The 21,808-nt window shown below is 43.6% G+C and overlaps 1 protein-coding gene and 1 non-coding gene across 2 annotated transcripts; both read left to right on the top strand.

The window, feature by feature from the left end:
* Window positions 1-343: 343 nt before the first annotated feature.
* LOC144590428 (uncharacterized) lies at window positions 344-20,839 on the top strand. Its single transcript, XM_078395044.1, has 3 exons — window positions 344-443; window positions 17,125-17,595; window positions 20,432-20,839. The coding sequence occupies exons 1-3, from the start codon at window positions 344-346 to the stop codon at window positions 20,485-20,487; spliced, it is 627 nt and encodes a 208-aa protein (XP_078251170.1). The 3' UTR covers window positions 20,488-20,839.
* LOC144590429 (U1 spliceosomal RNA) lies at window positions 19,330-19,493 on the top strand. Its single transcript, XR_013546370.1, has one exon. It is a non-coding gene; the product is annotated as a U1 spliceosomal RNA (small nuclear RNA).
* Window positions 20,840-21,808: the final 969 nt, after the last annotated feature.

Here is a 21,808-nt window from a genome sequence, read left to right as displayed (position 1 = left end):
AGATAGCCAGCTTGTGGGAGTATGGAGAATGGGAGGTAGCATGCATGGGGGAGTATGGGGAATGGGAGGTAGCCAGCTTGTGGGAGTATGGAGAATGGGAGGTAGCATGCATGGGGGAGTATGGGGAATGGGAGGTAGCCAGCTTGTGGGAGTATGGAGAATGGGAGGTAGCATGCATGGGGGAGTAATGGTTAGGACTTAGCCAGCTTGGGAGAGCTTGGGATGGGAGGAAGCCAGCTGGGGAGAGTAAGGGGAATGGGATGTTGAGGGTTGAAGGTGAATGGGTGGAATCCGGCTTGGGGAAGTAAGGGATGGGGGGAAGCCAGCTTCGGGGAGTTCGCGGATGGGAGTCGCCAGGTTAGGAAACAAGGAAATGGGAGGTAGCCAGATTGGGGAGTACGGGAATGTGAGGATGCCAGCTGGAGGAAGTTTTGGGACTGGAAGTAAGGCAGCTTAGGCGAATTTGGCATTTGGAGACAGCTCAGACATGGTGCCCAAAATTGCTGAATATATTCTATCTGCCACCTTACCAGCGCCTTATAGATCCTGAACATTACTTCGCTGTTTTTGTATACAAGCCCTCGAAATAAATACGAGCATTGAGTTTGCTTTCTTTATCACCGATTCGACCTGCAGATTTACTTTTTGGGAGTCCTGCACCAGCACTCCCAAATCCCTTTGTATCTCTGATTCCTGGATTCTCACCCCATTTAGAAAATAGTCAATGCCTTCATTCCGTGACTCCACACTTTGCAAACTATATTCCTTCTGTCACTTCCCTGCCCTCACTCCATACTAGGATTGCCTTCCTGAAATTACACCAAAACTGCACACGAAACTCCGGCTGATTGCGGCAAAACGGTAAACCGTAGCGCCACAATTTTTGCACCGCCTTAATCACCACGCTGAACGCTGCTGGAAAATGATGTTTTTGTTTGATTCGGACGTGTATTTTTTAAGTTACAGAGGTTTTAGTAAAAAAATAAATAAATCAGCCGTTTTTTCCATTGCCTTCAGCGTGTGACGTCATAATGCCCATGTGACAAGAGTTCGTGCAACCCCCCTCCTACTGATTTATTGAAGGCTTTCAGCGTGACGCTGCTGTGCGTCTGTGCGTATGGGCTCCCCTCTCCTCTCTCCCCTTGCTTCTCTCCTCTCTCCCACACCCGGGAGACCATCACCCCGCTGTCCCCCCCCCCCCCCCCCCCCCCCCCGGACCATTCACTAATGCGCTCCCCGCCCCCCCCCCCCCCCCCCCCCCCCCCCCCCCCCCCCCCCCCCCCCCGGACCATTCACTAATGCGCTCCCCGCCCCCCCCCCCCCGGATTGAGGGGGGGGGGTGAGAGGATGCCAGCTTGGGCGAGTAAGGGTGATGGGATGTTGGGGGTGTATTGGGAATGAGAAGAAGACAGCTTGGGGGAGTAAGGGATGGGAAACAGCCAGCTTCGGGGTGTAAGCGGAATGGGAGGCAGCCAGGTTGGGAAAAAAAAGGAATGGGAGTTAGCCAGATTGGGCGAGTAAGGGATGGGAGGTAGCCAGCTAGGGGGAACTGTAACTGTAACATTCTCTCTCCAGAACGGAGACGTGACCTTTGTTCTGTGCCGTGTCTCCGTTCCCGTTGCAGCCTACCACCGGCCATGCACCTGGGACCACCTGGGTCTCTGGTTCGCAGAGCCCACGGCCCGGACTCACCACCTGCGGCGCTGGCTGCCTGCGGATGCTGCGGGAGCGGCTGCGACTCGTCTCCGGAGGCTCCGGCGCGGGCCGCGTGGACGTCGGTAGCCCGCAGGCCCCTGGGTGGGGGCCGACATCGGGAGCTCCGGCAGCGGCAGAGGCAACGTGTTCGCCCGCCCCGAATCGCGGGGCTTGGGTCGGCCCCCCGCGGACCTTTCACCGCCCGGCGGGGGCTTCAATATCGGGAGCCCCGACCGCCCCGACGTGGCAACTCCAACAGCCTGACCTCGGGAGAAGACGGCAGGGAAGAGAAAAGACATTCTGGCCTTCCATCACAGTGAGGAGGGACTGGAGGAGACTCACTGTGATGGATGTTTCTTTTTGTTTGGTGTTAGTTGTGATTGTATGTGTTATTGCATTTTTATTGATTAATCTTATTGGTCTTATTGTTCAACTGCGGGTAATGTTTCATTTTACTACACATTTATGTGTATGTAACAAATAAACCACTATTGACTATTGAGTTGGGGGAATGGAATGTAGCCAGGGTGGGTAAAAAGGGAATGGGAGGTAGCCAGTTTATGGGGGTAAGGGATGTCAGGATGTCAGCTTTGGGGACTATTGGGACTGGATGGAAGCCATCTTAGGGGAATTAGGGATTGGGACGCTGCCAGCTTGGAGTAAGGGAAATGTGAGGTACCATCTTGGGTGAGAAAGACTTGGGTGGTAGCCAGCTTGGGGACATAGCGGATGGGAGATTAATGTTGAGCTGTACTGTGGGAGGGGCAGTACTGATGGAGCGCCGCACTGTGGGAGGGGCAGTACTAAGGGAGCGCCACACTGTGGGAGGGGCAGTACTAAGGGAGTGCCACACTGTGGGAGGGGCAGTACTAGGAGCGCCACACTGTGGGAGGGGCAGTACTAAGGGAGCGCCGTACTGTGGGAGGGGCAGTACTAAGGGAGCGCCACACTGTGGGAGGGGCAGTACTAAGGGAGCGCCGTACTGTGGGAGGGGCAGTACTAGGAGCACCACACTGTGGGAGGGGCAGTACTAAGGGAGCGCCACACTGTGGGAGGGGCAGTACTAAGGGAGCGCCACACTGTGGGAGGGGCAGTACTAGGAGCACCACACTGTGGGAGGGGCAGTACTAGGAGCGCCACACTGTGGGAGGGGCAGTACTAGGAGCACCACACTGTGGGAGGGGCAGTACTAAGGGAGCAGTGTGGGCGACACATATCCTTCTGAACCGTTCTTATCCATGTACCTGCCCAAATGTTCTTTGCCAATGTCGTTATAGTCCCGACCTGAACTAACCACTCTGACAGTCGCCCAATATACCGACCACCCTCTGTGTACAAACATTGTCCGTACGGTTCGTAATCATTTGTCTTTTTGCACAATTACCAACTGCTCCCTTGTTCTAGATACCATTACTCAAAAAAATACACAAAAAAATACTCTGTCCATCTAACTTATCTATTTCTCTCCTGATTTTGTACACCAGCTGTCATCCTCCTGCGCTCTATGCAATACAACCCGCGCCGTCGAAAACGTTCCCTTTAAGTCCTACCTCTTGGCATGATATTAAAAAGAGATAGGTATTGATCAGGTGAGGGGAGGGCGGATAAAGTTGATGGAGGGGGGAAGGAGTGTGTGACTGGGTTCTTTAAAACAACCTTAACTCAATTTCAGTTAATGTAGGGGGGTTTTGGGGAGCTTTTAAGTGGGGGTTATCTTTAACAGCTCAGCAGCAAATAAAATCTTATACAAAAACTCTTGTTTGTTTGTTCCGGGACTACAGCCAAAACGGTAAACGTTAGCACGACAATTTTAAGCCCACCTTACCATCGTCCGGTGGTCTTATTGGAAGACGTTTCATCGAAATAGGTGTTATTTTTTTTAAGTTATTCACATTTTAAAGTTTAAATCTGTCTCCTTGGGAGGAGGGGGGAGGGAGGAAAGGAGAGGGGGGGAGAGAGGAGAGGGGGAAAGAGGAGAGGGGGCGAGGGAGGAGAGGGGGAGAGGGGGGAGGGAGGAAAGGAGAGGGGGGGAGAGAGGAGAGGGGGAAGAGAGGAGAGGGGGAGAGAGGAGAGGGGGGAGAGAGGAGAGGGGGAGGGAGGAGAGTGGTGTGAGGGAGGAGTGGGGGTCAAGGAGAGGAGGGGGAGAGCAGGGGGGGAGGAGAGAGAGAGGAGAGGGGGGAGAAGAGGGGGGAGAGGAGAGGGGGAGAGGAGAGAGGGTGGGAGAGAGAGGGGGAGAGGAGAGAGGGCGGGAGAGAGAGGGGGAGAGGAGAGGGGAGAGGAGAGGAGGAGAGGGGGAGAGGAGAGAGGGTGGGAGAGAGAGGGAGAGAGGGTGGGAGAGAGAGGGGGGAGAGGAGAGGGGGAGAGGAGAGGGGAGAGGAGAGAGGGCGGGAGAGAGAGGGGGGAGAGGAGAGGGGAGAGGAGAGGGTGGGAGAGGAGGGGGGAGTAGAGGGGGGCAGAGGAGAGGGGGGAAAGGAGAGGGGGAGAGGGGAGGTGGGGGGAAAGGAGGGGGGGGGGAAGAGGTGATCGGGCGCTGCACGAATGCGGGAGGAGTTTGGGCCCAGTTGGTCCGCTTGGTCTAATCAGTCTGATAGGTGGGCCTAAAAATGTTGTGCTATCTAGTACAGTTTTGGCTGAAGTTCAGTCACAAATAAACAAACAAACAAGAGTTTTTGTATATAGATAGATGACTGTATGGTAACTCAAATTTCACTGTACATGTGACAATAAATTGGATCTTGAATCTTGAATCCTGAATCTAGTACCTGCCTCAACTCCGGCAGCTCGTTCCATACACCCACCACCCTCTCTGTGAAAACGTTACTGCTCAGTTTCCTATTAAATCTTTTCCCCTCTCCTTAAACTTATGTTCTCTGGTTTGTGATTCCCCTACTCTGGGCAAGAGACTTTGTGCGACTACCCTATCGTTTCTTCTCATGATTTTGTACACGTCTATATGATCACCCCTCATCCTCCTGCGCTGCAAGGAATAGAGTCCCAGCCTGCTCAACTTCTCCCTGTAGCTCAGGCCCTCGAGTCCTGGCAAAATCCTCATAAATCTTCTGTGCACCCTTTCCATCTTGACATCTTTCCTATGTCATGGTGCCCAGAACTGGACACAACCCTCTCAATGCTGCCTCACCAACGTCTGATGCAACTAAATCATGACCTTCCAACTTTTATACTCAATACTCTGAATGATGAAAGCCAATGTGCCAAAAAGCCGTTTTGACCGCCCGATCTGCCTGTGATGTCACTTTCAACAAACTATGTATCTGCACTCCTAGATTGTCTGCTTTCCAACACTCCCCAGAGCCTTAACATTCACTGTGTAGGTCTTGCCCATGTTTGACTTTCCAAAATGCAACACCTCACATTTCTCAGTGTTAAATTCCATCAAGTATTTCTCAGCCCACATGGCCAACTGATCAAGATCCTGCTGCAATTTGAGTTGTGATGGTGGGTGGGTTTATTGGCTGTTTTGAATTGCCCTCAGGGTGTGCGTGTGCTGGGGGGGTGTTGGTGTGAATGTGGGGAGAGTGAAGTGGGTGAATGTGGGATCAGTGTAGATGGGTGTGTGGGTGGTCACTGCACGGCTGGAGGCACTGCCACTGTGCTGTATGACTGAGAGCATCTCTCCCTCCCACCACCAACATCACAGAATCCAGTCCATTCCCCACTCCGTATCAGTCAGCTACTGCCTTGCTGTGGTTCTCAGCTCTCCCTCAGTGGCAGGCACACCATGGAATCAGAGCCTCCACCTTACCATCCACGGTAATGATACAGCCCTGCAATCTCTTGAACCCCGCTCGACCACCCTCTGATACAGAGGTATCCACTTGGCATGCAGTCTGCTGCTCTTCCTTGGGTGCTTGCTGTTGGGATCAGCCAGCCACTGAGCCGCTATCATGGCTTTGCCCACGTTGATGGAGTCTCCACCCTTCATCCCCTCATTTATCGAATATTGTGCCGAACCTGATGCCAAATTAAACCAATCCCCCCTGCATGCACATAATCCATATCCCTCCATCCCCTGCATATCCATGAGCCTGTCTAAAGCCTTTTAAATCCCACTATCATATCTGCCTCTACCATCACTCCCAACAGCACATTCCAGGCACTCCCCACTTTATGTTGTAAAAACTAAATTTTCCCCTTATATTCAACCTCCCAAAATGCAATTCCGCATATTTGCCCGGGTAAACACTGCCTGCCATTTCTCCGCTCACATCTGTAACTAAGTTATATATACATTTGAGTCTTTTTTTCACTGTCCCTGAGCACCAATTTGTGCATCATCTGCACATTTACTGGCCAACTAATTTTCATCGCTATCATTAATATATATACTGTTAAAATAGGTGCCAGCACTAATCCCTGTGGAACTCCACTGGTTATGGGCCTCCAGTCAGAACAACATCCTTTCGCCACAGCCCTGTGTCTTCCCTGGGTGAGCCAGTCTGAATCAAACTATCACTGGTCATCTATTCTATATATTGTACGTGTTTATAGTATGATGTTCATAATGCATAGGAGCAGAATGAGGCTATTCAGCCCATAGAGTCTACTCTGCCATTCAATCCTGGCTGATCTATCTTTCCTCTCAACCCCATTCTCCTGCCTTCTCCCCATAACCTTTGTCGGAGCCATGTGTATTTGCTAGCTGTCTTAGCATATTATATTCTTTTGTATCCTATTTTTGGGGGTTGTCGTCAGATGAATACTAGGCTTACATACATGGGCATATGTGCATATATGGACTGGGAGGAGCCAGGGGAGGGGCCAGAATTATAATTGGGAAGACAGCGATGTTATGCGATAGACACGAGAGGAGCTGTGGTGGGATACAATTCTTACCAAGTCAATGACTAGAGATATACTAATCTGTTTGTATAACTACTTCAATAAACGACTAATTAAACTGAAACGTCATGAAGATTTCTGTCGTTGTTTGCGTCAAGAATGTTCACTCCACTCCTTTCGTAAAAGTGGTAAGCTTAAGGACTTTATTGGGAAGGACTAAGTTGCTGCTACAACCTTTGACGCCCGGACTAATCAAGAATCTTGATTAGGTTGAAGGAGCCGAGAGAGGGAAGAAGGTCCAGAAGAGGCTCATGAGAGTTATCCGGGGGGTGATTGGGTTAACCCGTGATGTGTGTTTGAAAGCTGTTTGTCAGAGGGTGGTGAACCTGTGGAATTCTTTGCTGGCTGTGGAGGCTAAGTTATTGGGTATTAGAGAAGAGAGTCTAAAACTAAAGGGCATACGTTGACGCAGAGAGGGAAAAGATTTAAAAGGGATACAAGGGGCAACTGCTTCCCCATACGGAGGGCTGTGTACATATGGAGCTGTCAGATGCGATGGTAGAAGCAGCTACAATTATGAAATTTGAAAGCCACTGACAGCTACATAGAAGGGGGTGTTTGAAGGGATAGACACAGAGTGCTGGAGTAACTCAGCATCTGCAGTTCCTTGATAGACACAAAAAGTTGGAGTAACTCAGCGGGACAGGCAGCATCTTTGGAGAGAAGGAATGGGTGACGTTTCAGGTCGAGTCCCTTCTTCAGACTGGTTAGGGATAATGGAAACGAGAGATATAGATAGCGATGTGGAGAGATACAGAAGAATGAATGAATGATTGAATGAAACAATGAATGCAAAAAAGATATGCAGTTCCTTGTTTCTATCAAGGGTTGAGGGGATATGGGCCTGGTACAGGCAAGCTGTGGCTGGATAGTATGCAAAATAAAATATTTCATTGCATCTCGGTACACGTGACAGCAATAACAGAACTAAACTAAACCAATTGTCTCGATCAGGCTGCCATGAGGAACTTTATCAGGATGCATCTCTGCTTGGCTTGGGAACAACTCCATCCAAGACCACGAATTGTGGACGCAACCCAGACCATCACACAAACCAACCTCCCTTGTATTGACTCTATTTATATCTCATGCTGCCTCGGCAAGGCCAGCAGCATAATCAAGGACATCACACCTTAGCCACTACCTCTTCTTTCCTCAGGCAAAAGGTATTAAATGTGAAAACGCACACCTGCCGATTCAGGGACAGTTTCTTCACAGCTGTTATCTGGAAAGTGAACTATCCTATTGTTAAATCAAATTCTTTACCTTCAGTCTGAATAATCACACGTGATACTGGATTAGCACATCAGATTTATTCCACCATGGGGTTCTTCCCGAGAAGATCTCCAGACACAACACTAGTGTCTGAAGAGACCTCAACTCAGGGGAGGGGAAGAACAACTTCTCCACCATTGTTTACTTTTTTATACAGAAAAAGAGAGGTGTGACAAAAAGAAATCAAGGACCAATTACACATCTAATACAATGACCAATTACACATCTAATACAATTCCCATGGTTACAGAGAAGACAAAATCATTGATACAGGTCACATGCTCAGAAACCAAACCATTAATATAAGTCACATGTTTTTAGAGAAACGCATCAATTTACCTAGAGTGGATTCAAAACTTTTCCTACTTTCACACGCACACAAATAAGGAGTTGTTACTAAGAAAGAAACTTTCTTATCTATATAGACGAGCAATCTCGTAGCTGCATGACCTTGCTTTACTGTTTCAATACACAGCACTCGCAGTCAGACAGAGTAGTGGGAGAGGACAATAGCCCATCTCTTCTGTACACTCCTTATCACTCGTAAAGGGACAAACACATTCTGTTCCCAAGGATAACATTTCTGCCACAAGCATCCATCTTACTGCTTTCCACTAAAATAAGCATCCATTTTATATTAGCTAAAACAACAAAAGAAACCATCTTTACTACAACAAAATATAATATCTCTAATTGACTATACCAGCTAATAGCATAGATTCTCATTCCCTCCTTTTATCATTCTATGATAACTATCAAAGCTTAAAACAATAAATCACCTTAAACACTTCAAGAGTAAAACAACGCCTTCATATTACCTCAGGTGGATAGAAAACAAACTAAGTACAACCAACCCTCTAAATATAATCAAATCAAACTTCTAATCAAATCAAACTTCTAAATATAATCAAATCAAACTTCTAATCAAATCAAACTTCTAAATATAATCAAATCAAACTTCAAAATATAATCAAATCAAACTTCAAACTTCAACTTCTAATCAAATCGAACTTCAACTTCTAATCAAATCAAACTTCAAACTTCAAACTTCTAATCAAATCAACTTCAAACTTCAACTTCTAATCAAATCAAACTTCAAACTTCAACTTCTAATCAAATCAAACTTCAACTTCTAATCAAATCAAACTTCAAACTTCAACTTCTAATCAAATCAAACTTCAACTTCTAATCAAATCGAACTTCAACTTCTAATCAAATCAAACTTCAAACTTCAACTTCTAATCAAATCAAACTTCAACTTCTAATCAAATCGAACTTCAACTTCTAATCAAATCAAACTTCAAACTTCAAACTTCTAATCAAATCAACTTCAAACTTCAACTTCTAATCAAATCAAACTTCAAACTTCAACTTCTAATCAAATCAAACTTCAAACTTCAACTTCTAATCAAATCAAACTTCAAACTTCAACTTCTAATCAAATCAAACTTCAAACTTCAACTTCTAATCAAATCAAACTTCAAACTTCAACTTCTAATCAAATCGAACTTCAACTTCTAATCAAATCAAACTTCAAACTTCTAATCAAATCAACTTCAAACTTCAACTTCTAATCAAATCAAACTTCAAACTTCAACTTCTAATCAAATCGAACTTCAACTTCTAATCAAATCAAACTTCAAACTTCAACTTCTAATCAAATCAAACTTTAACTTCTAATCAAATCAAACTTCAAACTTCAACTTCTAATCAAATCAAACTTCAAACTTCAACTTCTAATCAAATCAAACTTCAACTTCTAATCAAATCAAACTTCAAACTTCTAATCAAATCAAACTTCAACTTCTAATCAAATCGAACTTCAACTTCTAATCAAATCAAACTTCAAATTCTAATCAAATCAAACTTCAACTTCTAATCAAATCAAACTTCAAACTTCTAATCAAATCAACTTCAACATCTAATCAAATCGAACTTCAACTTCTAATCAAATCAAACTTCAAACTTCAACTTCTAATCAAATCAAACTTCAACTTCTAATCAAATCAAACTTCAAACTTCAAACTTCTAATCAAATCAACTTCAAACTTCAACTTCTAATCAAATCAAACTTCAAACTTCAACTTCTAATCAAATCAAACTTCAAACTTCAACTTCTAATCAAATCAAACTTCAAACTTCAACTTCTAATCAAATCAAACTTCAAACTTCAACTTCTAATCAAATCAAACTTCAAACTTCAACTTCTAATCAAATCGAACTTCAACTTCTAATCAAATCAAACTTCAAACTTCTAATCAAATCAACTTCAAACTTCAACTTCTAATCAAATCAAACTTCAAACTTCAACTTCTAATCAAATCGAACTTCAACTTCTAATCAAATCAAACTTCAAACTTCAACTTCTAATCAAATCAAACTTTAACTTCTAATCAAATCAAACTTCAAACTTCAACTTCTAATCAAATCAAACTTCAAACTTCAACTTCTAATCAAATCAAACTTCAACTTCTAATCAAATCAAACTTCAAACTTCTAATCAAATCAAACTTCAACTTCTAATCAAATCGAACTTCAACTTCTAATCAAATCAAACTTCAAATTCTAATCAAATCAAACTTCAACTTCTAATCAAATCAAACTTCAAACTTCTAATCAAATCAACTTCAACATCTAATCAAATCGAACTTCAACTTCTAATCAAATCAAACTTCAAACTTCAACTTCTAATCAAATCAAACTTCAACTTCTAATCAAATCAAACTTCAAACTTCTAATCAAATCAACTTCAACTTCTAATCAAATCGAACTTCAACTTCTAATCAAATCAAACTTCAAATTCTAATCAAATCAAACTTCAACTTCTAATCAAATCAAACTTCAAACTTCTAATCAAATCAACTTCAACTTCTAATCAAATCGAACTTCAACTTCTAATCAAATCAAACTTCAAACTTCAACTTCTAATCAAATCAAACTTCAACTTCTAATCAAATCAAACTTCAAACTTCTAATCAAATCAACTTCAACTTCTAATCAAATCGAACTTCAACTTCTAATCAAATCAAACTTCAACTTCTAATCAAATCAAACTTCAAACTTCAACTTCTAATCAAATCAAACTTCAACTTCTAATCAAATCAAACTTCAAACTTCAACTTCTAATCAAATCAAATCAAACTTCTAAATATAATCAAATCAAACTTCAAACTTCAACTTCTAATCAAATCAAACTTCAACTTCTAATCAAATCAAACTTCAAACTTCTAATCAAATCAACTTCAACTTCTAATCAAATCGAACTTCAACTTCTAATCAAATCAAACTTCAACTTCTAATCAAATCGAACTTCAACTTCTAATCAAATCAAACTTCAAACTTCTAATCAAATCAACTTCAAACTTCAACTTCTAATCAAATCAAACTTCAAACTTCAACTTCTAATCAAATCAAATCAAACTTCTAAATATAATCAAATCAAATCAAACTTCTAAATATAATCAAATCAAACTTCAAACTTCAACTTCTAATCAAATCGAACTTCAACTTCTAATCAAATCAAACTTCAAACTTCAACTTCTAATCAAATCAAACTTCAAACTTCAACTTCTAATCAAATCGAACTTCAACTAATCAAATCAAACTTCAAACTTCTAATCAAATCAACTTCAAACTTCAACTTCTAATCAAATCAAACTTCAAACTTCAACTTCTAATCAAATCAAATCAAACTTCTAAATATAATCAAATCAAATCAAACTTCTAAATATAATCAAATCAAACTTCAAACTTCAACTTCTAATCAAATCGAACTTCAACTTCTAATCAAATCAAACTTCAAACTTCTAATCAAATCAACTTCAACTTCTAATCAAATCGAACTTCAACTTCTAATCAAATCAAACTTCAACTTCTAATCAAATCAAACTTCAAACTTCAACTTCTAATCAAATCAAACTTCAACTTCTAATCAAATCAAACTTCAAACTTCAACTTCTAATCAAATCAAATCAAACTTCTAAATATAATCAAATCAAACTTCAAACTTCAACTTCTAATCAAATCAAACTTCAACTTCTAATCAAATCAAACTTCAAACTTCTAATCAAATCAACTTCAACTTCTAATCAAATCGAACTTCAACTTCTAATCAAATCAAACTTCAACTTCTAATCAAATCGAACTTCAACTTCTAATCAAATCAAACTTCAAACTTCTAATCAAATCAACTTCAAACTTCAACTTCTAATCAAATCAAACTTCAAACTTCAACTTCTAATCAAATCAAATCAAACTTCTAAATATAATCAAATCAAATCAAACTTCTAAATATAATCAAATCAAACTTCAAACTTCAACTTCTAATCAAATCGAACTTCAACTTCTAATCAAATCAAACTTCAAACTTCAACTTCTAATCAAATCAAACTTCAAACTTCAACTTCTAATCAAATCGAACTTCAACTAATCAAATCAAACTTCAAACTTCTAATCAAATCAACTTCAAACTTCAACTTCTAATCAAATCAAACTTCAAACTTCAACTTCTAATCAAATCAAATCAAACTTCTAAATATAATCAAATCAACTTCAACTTCTAATCAAATCGAACTTCAACTTCTAATCAAATCAAACTTCAAATTCTAATCAAATCAAACTTCAACTTCTAATCAAATCAAACTTCAAACTTCTAATCAAATCAACTTCAACATCTAATCAAATCGAACTTCAACTTCTAATCAAATCAAACTTCAACTTCTAATCAAATCAAACTTCAAACTTCAACTTCTAATCAAATCAAACTTCAACTTCTAATCAAATCAAACTTCAAACTTCAACTTCTAATCAAATCGAACTTCAACTTCTAATCAAATCAAACTTCAAACTTCAACTTCTAATCAAATCAAACTTCAAACTTCAACTTCTAATCAAATTGAACTTCAACTTCTAATCAAATCAAACTTCAAACTTCAACTTCTAATCAAATCAAACTTCAACTTCTAATCAAATCAAACTTCAACTTCTAATCAAATCGAACTTCAACTTCTAATCAAATCAAACTTCAAACTTCAACTTCTAATCAAATCAAACTTCAACTTCTAATCAAATCAAACTTCAAACTTCAACTTCTAATCAAATCAAACTTCAACTTCTAATCAAATCAAACTTCAACTTCTAATCAAATCAAACTAAAAAGGAAACTACATCAATACTTGACCACCATTAACACTTCTAAACAATGACCCCTGACACCAGAAAACTGCTCCCTGCTACAATATCTCTTACATGAACTGCTTCTTGCCTACATCACCTTAACCCTTTTAGTTTCAAAACTCCACACATGCATCATTCTTCTGGTATAGCCCTCCAAAGGGCACATATCCTATTACACCTATTCTATTATGTTGCTCATCCTCAAAACCACTTCATCTTCCCCTTCACTCTTACCTCCTAATCTAATAATCTTCCTAGTCGTTCAAAACTCTTCCTTCACACTATCAACATCCTCAACCTCCTTATCATATAATTCAGTTTGTCTTACCACTAACATTCTTGAAGTACCAATACACTCTAACACCATCTCCATTCTTCTCAATACGCATTTCAGAATAGCCAACCTGACAAAAATACAAACAATTAAAATTCCCATATGCAATGCTATATTAATCAACTTGTCCGACCAGCCCCCAAAATCCTAATCACCCCAACTATTCGACTCCTTCATGTTATCCATTTACTCTCTTATCTTTGTAATAAAACTAGTAATATTCTCTGTCTGATCCCTAACTCCCATCATACAACTACCTTTTACTATAGCACAGACACATCCTTCCAGAGCCAACAAATAATCTAGGGCATATCTGTTCTGCATAGTAAAGAGCCTAAGTTCAGTAAGTCCCTGGGTAATCATGTCGAGGGCCCCCGTGGTTGCATTACCCAAGATAGTGAGACCACAAATGAGGTAATTGCGATTATTGGCAGCCAAATAACCTCCAGTGAAGCCTAGACTAAAGAAGCTCGCCCATCCCTATCCCACAGTGCTCCCATGTGTTCCTAGAGATGTGGGATCTTTCCACTTTGAACAAAATTCTTCTGAAACAGTTTTAGTCACCAACCTTTGACGAGAGACCCACTGGGAGGGACAGGTTATTGTCATAGGAATCAGGGTTCCTATTGCCACCTCGGGACTGGTGGATTCAGGACATTAGTGGCTGTACCATTAAAGAAAAAGAAAAGGTTTGTATCCGTTAAAAACAAAGTGCCATGACATATCGAATACATGTTTAACTCACCTCCCTCTATCAAGATCCTAAACTGCTCAGATAACCATTGTGCATCTCTGCCACCTCTTTCTTTCATCATCTGGGTAAAAGTTGGGTGTGAATTTGCACGGTTTGGCGATATCCGCGACCAAACATACGTCCTGTGAATGTGAATTATCCTTTGGTAACGGAAGACCAACAGCAGGCGGGGCAGTAAAGGGTTCATAAATAAGGTGGGTTTAGACGCCTTTATTTTTGCTTTCTCCCTCCAATTATCACATATAAGGTACTTTAGGGGGTCCCATTCTGGTCATGCTGAATAATGCCTGTACTGAGGTTATGGGTGGGTAGCAAACAACTGACTGTGGGGAGTACATAGCTGAGTGATCTCGGAGAAATAAGTTACGTCTTGGGACTTCTCCGAGGAACTTGAGATCATGTTTACATCTCTGTAGTGGAGAGACCAGACATAGTTCTGTGAGAATCCAACCTACCGCACTTCGACATACATCATCAAATTTTACATTTAGTCCAATAACAAGGTAACATTTTATGATGACAGTCCTTCAACAGTCACGAAAAGTGAAGATGCCTCAAAAGTCCAATACAGGCCTTCAGTCGGCTGACGTTCCATTTTCCAAATCCCTCCGGGTTATCATCATCGCATTAGAGTACATCTCCTTGGCACAGGTGGTGATCGTGGTTAGGTTGGTTCGGCCTGCACTTCTTTCCTCCATCATACCTGGAATCTGCAAGGCTTTAAGACAGATGATCACCAGGGGCATTTTCATTATACGTTAACCTCGTGTACTCTGAGGAGAGATTTCAGCACGTAGTCTCCTGGTATTATGGACTCGTCCCCTTATGTAACTGGTAGTGGCTTCGGTGCCTCTTGTACCTGGGAATGCAGGACTGGTAAAGCAGGGGTTAATTGCTGTGCATAAATAATTAATTCATCGCTGAGGGCGTGTGGGTCAGAATAACTTACACATACTTAATCATAATGTGCCCCTGACAACTCTATAAGATCTATTTATATACACTCAAAGGGTCAATAGACAATAGGTGCAGGAGTAGGCCACTCGGCCCTTCAAGCCAGCACCGCCATTCAATGTGATCATGGCTGATCATTCAAAATCAGTACCCCGTTCCTGCCTCTAACGTGTTCAATCCCTTAATAATCCTATGTTTCAATAAGATCCCCTCTCATTCTTCTAAATTCCAGCGTATACAAGCCCAGTCGCTCCAGTCTTTCAACATACAACAGTCCCGCCATTCCGGGAATTAACCTCGTAAACTTACGCTGCACGCCCTCAATAGCAAGAATATCCTTCCTCAAATTCGGAGACCAAAACTGCACACAATACTCCAGGTGTGGTCTCACTCCAGGTGCAGTTCTCCAACTGCAGAAGGACCTCTTTGCTCCTATACTCAACTCCTCTTGTTATGATGGCCAACATTCCATTGACTTTCTTCACTGCCTGCTGTACCTGCATACTTCCTTTCAGTGACGGATGGTCAGTCCAATATGAGTGTCATTCCCTTTGTCTTTCCGGGATTATTTCATCTGCAAATTTCAAAATCTGAGGCTTGTTTTAACGCCTCCTGGTGAATTTTCGGATGCAACCAGATTTCCTTTGCCATCCTGACCATACCCTTCTTACTAGCATGCGTAAGGAAGTGTATAAAGTTGAAAGGAACGGGCAGAAAAACATCAGGTACACAAATTTGCCCAAGAGGGGTAAGCCAGAGCCCAGTCAAGGAGTCAATGGCACAATCCTCTCATTTCCAAGATCACGTTGCCCAGCAGAGGCATCCCCCTGCATTAACCCTACATCACCCATGTCTGGCAAGGCCGTTCTGCCCATTAGAATCTTTGGTTCTGTGGGGACCATAGTGCAGGATTCGCAAGCTACGGTGCGGGCAGTGATGTCAGCAAAGGGCATTTCCCTGGCAATTTTAGTCACAGCCACCCGGATGGGCATTGCACTTGATAATGGCCAGTTGTGTTGGGAGAGCTGGGGCTTGCAATAGGTTGATCACATAAAGCTGAAAATGGGCAATCTTATAAGGAACATCCAATGTCTGGTGCAGTGACTAGCACTGTTTTATTTCGGAGTCACGTGAGTGACTACGTGAAGACCCCGTCCAGCACGCGTGCGCGACATTAGCGTTCATGCAGTGCACCGCGACGAACGGGAGTTCAAGGTGCTCCCGCTACAAACTAAAAAGTCGGGCCGACAGGTAAGTTCTACCGTGGCCGTAAGTATTTTCTCTCTGGTCTGCTTTAGGTCCCAAGATGACCAAGACCAGAGGAAAGAAATTTGCAGTCGCCCCCGTTCGTCTTCCGTTGAGGAACGTTCTTTGGAGGGGGGGCAAGAGGCGGCACAACTACCGAGCCGAGCCCAGCACCGCTAGTGCAGCCTGAGCAGCGGGCTGGAGGTACCTGCAGCCAGAACCGGGCGGTAGTGTCTGGACGATTCAGACGAAGATGCTACACCGCTACACAGCGGCACTGGCAGCCGCCTAAGCCTAAAACGGCTTATGGAGCAATGCTCCAGCGAGATCTGCTGAGAGCAGCAGCAGACTCGCCAAGGGAGGGCCCAGATCGCCCAGGCACTCCCGCAGTGCCCTTTAGGGGCACTGGCCATTGCCTCACCTTCGTTTGAAGGCAGCATTGGCGACCAGGTCTGGGCTGGTCAAGAAGAGGGGTTGTTGGCTGAAGATGTCCGGAGTACGCAGAGTGTACAGGATCAGGAAGAGCTGCTGGGTGTGGTCAACCGCTACGTGGACATTCCACGAGGGGGTCGGCCTTTAGAGCCGAAACTTGCAGCCAGCATTGACCACCTGTCCTCAAAAACCCTACAAGAACGGGTGGTCAATGAGGCTCTTGAGCTATACACAGCCCCAGAAAATTGTACATCATTAAATGTACCAGCTGTAAACAGCCAAATTTGGGGACATTTGGGGCAGGAACCTGGAGTTGAAGCTCCAGAAAATCCTTAAACTGACTGCAGCGATAACATCATATGCTCGGTCCATTGATGGTGTGGACATTTCGACAAATCAGCAAGATACACTAGCTCTGCTGTGCACCACTCAATACCAAATAAATGGTTTACGGAAATTATCAAGCCTGCCCTCAACCCTAAGTTTGCGGGACTCTGCAAAACACCGGGTTCAGAACCTCCAATTCTGCTTTTTGGAAAGGATCTCCCAAAAAAGGTGAAAGACCTAGAGGAAGAATCCAAGACCTTTGGTCTCGTGAGGGCAGGCTTGGGACCGAGCAGACCTAACAAACCCAGGCGGCAGTACCTCACGGCGTCCACCAGTCATAAACCACCATATGGGACTGGTGAAAGCTCGGGGTCCGCAACCATTCCCCGTAAGCCTTTTAGGCCAGGGCCCAGAGCGGACCCCATGGAAAATGCGCCACCCCCCAACAACAACATCAACGTCAACAGCAGCCCTCTACAGCCCAGCAGACACCTCATCGTCCAGCGAAGAGGCAGAAGAAGAATTAACACCAATCACCATGGAGGTAGGTGGGTCTGGTACCTTTCGGCATATGAGCAGTAGGGACTCTATACTAACAGGGAGGAGATTGCACTTGTTTTTTGCATGCATGGGAAACCATCACTAATGACAAATACATACTAACCTGCATTCATGGCTATAAAATTGACTTTGTTCATGAAAACATTCCGCCAGTTCAGCACATACCCCAAAGGGTATTCACCCTCTCAGTCAAAGACAAACAAGAGGGTCAAGCTGAACTTGTGAGGCTACTAGCAAAAGGTGTCATTGAAAGAACAAAACATGAACCTTTGGAATTTGTGTCTACAGGGTACTTTCTAGCAGGCATTGATTTAAAAGATGCCTACTACTCAGTACCCATACACAAGGAGCACCGTAAATAATTAAAAATTTATCTGGATGAAACAGCTATGTCAATTTAAAGCCTTACCAAATGGACTAACCTCCGCTCCAAGGTTTCACTAGAAGCTTAAAACCCGCCTTGGCATTATTGACAAAACAAAAGCATATAGTCATGGCGTACTTAGATAGGGAAACCTTGGAGACAGCTATTTTGGCAGTAGCAGCCACCAAACGTTTGTTTGAAACTTTGGGGTTTGTCATACATCCAGATAAATCCAATTTTACACCGTCCACTACCATGGACTATCTTGGATTTACGATTGATACTGTTCGCATGGTTGTAACTCTGCCAAAGTGGAAAGCATCACAATTGGCACTATCATGCCACGAACTAATGCATAAACGTCAGCCAACCATACGGCAGGTAGCTAGAGCTATTGGTAAAATGGTAGCAGCTTTTCCAGCTGTACAATTTGGGCCTTTGCACTACCAAAATTTACAAAGAACAAAAGTGCACGAACTAAAGCAAAACTCAGGTCACTTTGACCGAGCATGTATTTAACTGCTGAATCCATTACAGAGTTACAATGGTGGACAAGGAACATTAGCCTCAGTTCCAGTCCCATAATCATCTCCAACCCAGTATTAACCATTCAAACGGATGCCAGTGCCTTGGGCTGGGGAGCAACTAACATGCTATCCAGCACAGGGGGCAGATGGACTAATTCTGAATCATCTTGCCTACAGACACGGGGTATCAACTATGTAGAAATGTTGGGTGCGTTTTATGGTTTAAAAGCATATGCATCTAATACGCATCATGCACATGTCCGGTTGCAATTAGATAATACCACGGTGGTGGCTTATATCAACCACATGTGTGGTATAAAGTCAATATCGTGTGATAAATTGGTCAAAAATACAGTGGCAGACACCAGGTCACGCAAATTTAACGATAACATCAAATGGATGTTAAATCCCAAAATATTTGCCGAAATTACAAAGCAAAATGGCACACCAGATATCGATCTATTTGCATCCAGGCTGAATCACCAGGTACCAACGTATGTCGCTTGGGAACCAGACCCTGAGGCAGCAGCAGTTGATGCATTCACGCTGTATTGGGGGAAAAATGTTCTTTTATGCTTTTCCTCCCTTCTGCCTCATCAGTCGGGTATTACGGAAGATTCAATTGGATTCCGTCCCCAGCAGTCCGGAATTATTAATCCACCCAGTGTCAGGCATTAGTCACCCGTGCCATGACAGAGTCAATCTCCTGGCTTGCAGATTCTAAAAAGACCTCTACTGGGCCTGGGACTGTCTGAGGACGCCATCAACATGATGACCGCATCCCACCGGGAGTCCACCAGGAGACAATACCTGACCAATATAAGGAATACTTACCTGGCAGGGGAGATACCTTGATCACTCAGGAGGTTTTCCCAGGACAAGGCTATCCCATTGCACTTCGGGTGTGCTGACGCCTGCGATGTCCCCAAATGCGGGATACTCGACTGCAAAATTTGTGGTAGTGGGGGACTGCGTTCGCTCTCTCCCCTGTTAAAATGGGAACGGTATTGCTCCAAAACAGGAACTACCTACACTACAGCGACACCCACCAGTGTTGTGCAATTCCTGGTTGGATTACATCAGGAAGGACTCAGCTACAGCGCCATAAATACAGCCAGGAGTGCGTTGTCAGCTTATTTGGTTCCAGCAGCAGGACAACTGGCTTTGGGGTCCCATCCACTAGGAATCAAAATCATGAGGGGCATTTTTAATACTAACTCCTCCAGACCAAGGTACACTCAGATCTGGGATGTCAGCATTGTGCTGACGTACCTTAGGGGATGGCCACCGCCCAGGGCACTCACGCTGGAACAACTTACACTGAAATCAGTCATGCTCATGGCACTAGTGTCAGCTTAAAGGGTACAATCCCTCCACCTTCTGAGGCTCGACAGCATGACAGAGTCATTGGACTGTTTCACATTCCATATTCAGGGACTGGTCAAACAAACTAGACCAGGTACCACGCCTCCAGTCATGGAGTTCTGGGCATATTCATCTGAACCACGGCTGTGTGCCAAGACCACCTCGCCAATTACATAGACACAACATACAACTTAAGAGGGAGAGAAAAAGCCTTATGGATAAGCCACAAGAAGCCTCATGGTCAGGTGACGAGCCAAACCATTTCAAGGTGGCTCAAGCAGGTGCTTAAGTCCGCGGGAGTCAATACGAATGTTTACAAATCTCACTCCACCAGGGCTGCATCTACGTCGGCGGCTAGTCAAATGGACGTGCCAATTGACCATACTCTGGCCAGAGCAGGATGGTCCTCGGAAAGAACTTTCCAAAGGTTTTATAATAAACCGCTGGCGCAACCTGCTACATTTGCAGACAGAATTTTAGAGTCTGCAGATAATATTTAATTTGAGCCCTGGGGAGCTCTCTGTTTTTGTTGTCATTAATAAACCTTTTTTGTTCACAAACAGGTTTCTTGATCGCGATAACATACTTCCTCCCTCTAAGGTCTTCAGACAGTGAGTGAAGCATGAGCTGGTACACGGTTCGGAATCACAGAAGCTTTGAAGTCTTCACGTAGTCACTCACGTGACTCCGAAATAAAATAGTAAGATTAAATGAGAACTTACCAGTTCGAAGTTTGATCTGTATTTTATGAGGAGTTACGATGAGGGACTACGTGCCCTCCGCTCCCACCCTTTTTTATACAGATCAACTGGTAATCAAGTTCTTATTTTTTCTTTACTATATTTATTTCAATCGTTGTGTTTTTTCTGTGAATCCACACCGCTGCTTTGAAGAATGTCGCGCACGCGTGCTGGACGGGGTCTTCACGTAGTCCCTCATCGTAACTCCTCATAAAATACAGATCAAACTTCGAACTGGTAAGTTCTCATTTAATCTTACTATTTTAGATTGCGGCATGCTTCTTCTTGTTGGGGTGAGAGAGTGAATTGCTGCGGTGCCTTGGCGGAGGCAAGGGTGACAGTAATTTAATGTACACTGCCACGTTGGGGATCCACTCCGGCAGAAATTCACCAAGCCCAGAAAAACCCCTCATCCGTCTAGGGGTGGTCGGGCTGGTATGGTTCCCAAAGGGTTCTCCATCGTACCCCCTCGGTTGGATTCAGGATAGCGGACGTTAGGGTGAACACATCTCTTGCGACTGTTTCATACATGGTTAATGTTGATCTTATACAATTCACAAATCCAAACACAGTCTGGACCATTCCTAGAAATGTTCATCATTTCCTGCAACTTCCATGGGGTGTATACATGCATCACAGCCTGCGCCCCATTCTGTCCTGCTAATGGATTTGGCATTGCTCTCAGTAGCATTATCTTTTTAGTCTTTTTAATTTCCTGCTGGTTCTCAGCCTCGCGTTTCCTTTGCTCTTCGTTGCACTCTCTCACTGATGAATTCAATTACTGCTGCTCCTTCCTCTTCTGCCTCAGCCCTTCCCCTCCTTTCATCCTCCTTTTCAGTTTCCTGGTCGCTATCGGTATCATCTTCCTCTGGGGATGCCCTTCCCTGTGGGGGTGCCGATGCCCCCCCCGATGGGATCTTAGTGGGGCAGTTCCTGCTCTTGGGGACAGGTGGCTAGGGGCATATGGGGGAGGTGTTCTACACCATTCCCGACTTTCCCAATTTACTCCTCATCCTCCTCTTCTATAAACAGGGTCGCCATGCCAGACAAGGAGTCCTCGGGGTTATTTCGCTTAAGTTTCCATTTTTGCATTACCAATTGTTTACAATCCTGTTGGCCAACTGCATTTTTCCTCCTGATCATCATGCCATTGGCACTCTGCCAATAATACATCCCAACCTTTCAATATGCCTTCCTTCG

Source organism: Rhinoraja longicauda, unplaced genomic scaffold, assembly GCF_053455715.1.
Source record: "Rhinoraja longicauda isolate Sanriku21f unplaced genomic scaffold, sRhiLon1.1 Scf000183, whole genome shotgun sequence".
NCBI lineage: Eukaryota > Metazoa > Chordata > Chondrichthyes > Rajiformes > Arhynchobatidae > Rhinoraja > Rhinoraja longicauda.
Note: the sequence above shows the minus strand (reverse complement) of the source record. Positions and strands in the feature narration are given on the sequence as shown.

What these genes read in the sequence shown, in the direction of transcription:
- LOC144590428 (XM_078395044.1), top strand. Translation starts at nt 344, where the DNA reads ATGGGAGTCGCCAGGTTAGGAAACAAGGAAATGGGAGGTAGCCAGATT. An exon ending in AGGAAGTTTTGGGACTGGAA is followed by an intron (nt 444 to 17,124) that starts GTAAGGCAGCTT and finishes TCGACAAATCAG; the next exon opens with CAAGATACACTAGCTCTGCT. An exon ending in TAACACCAATCACCATGGAG is followed by an intron (nt 17,596 to 20,431) that starts GTAGGTGGGTCT and finishes GTTCACAAACAG; the next exon opens with GTTTCTTGATCGCGATAACA.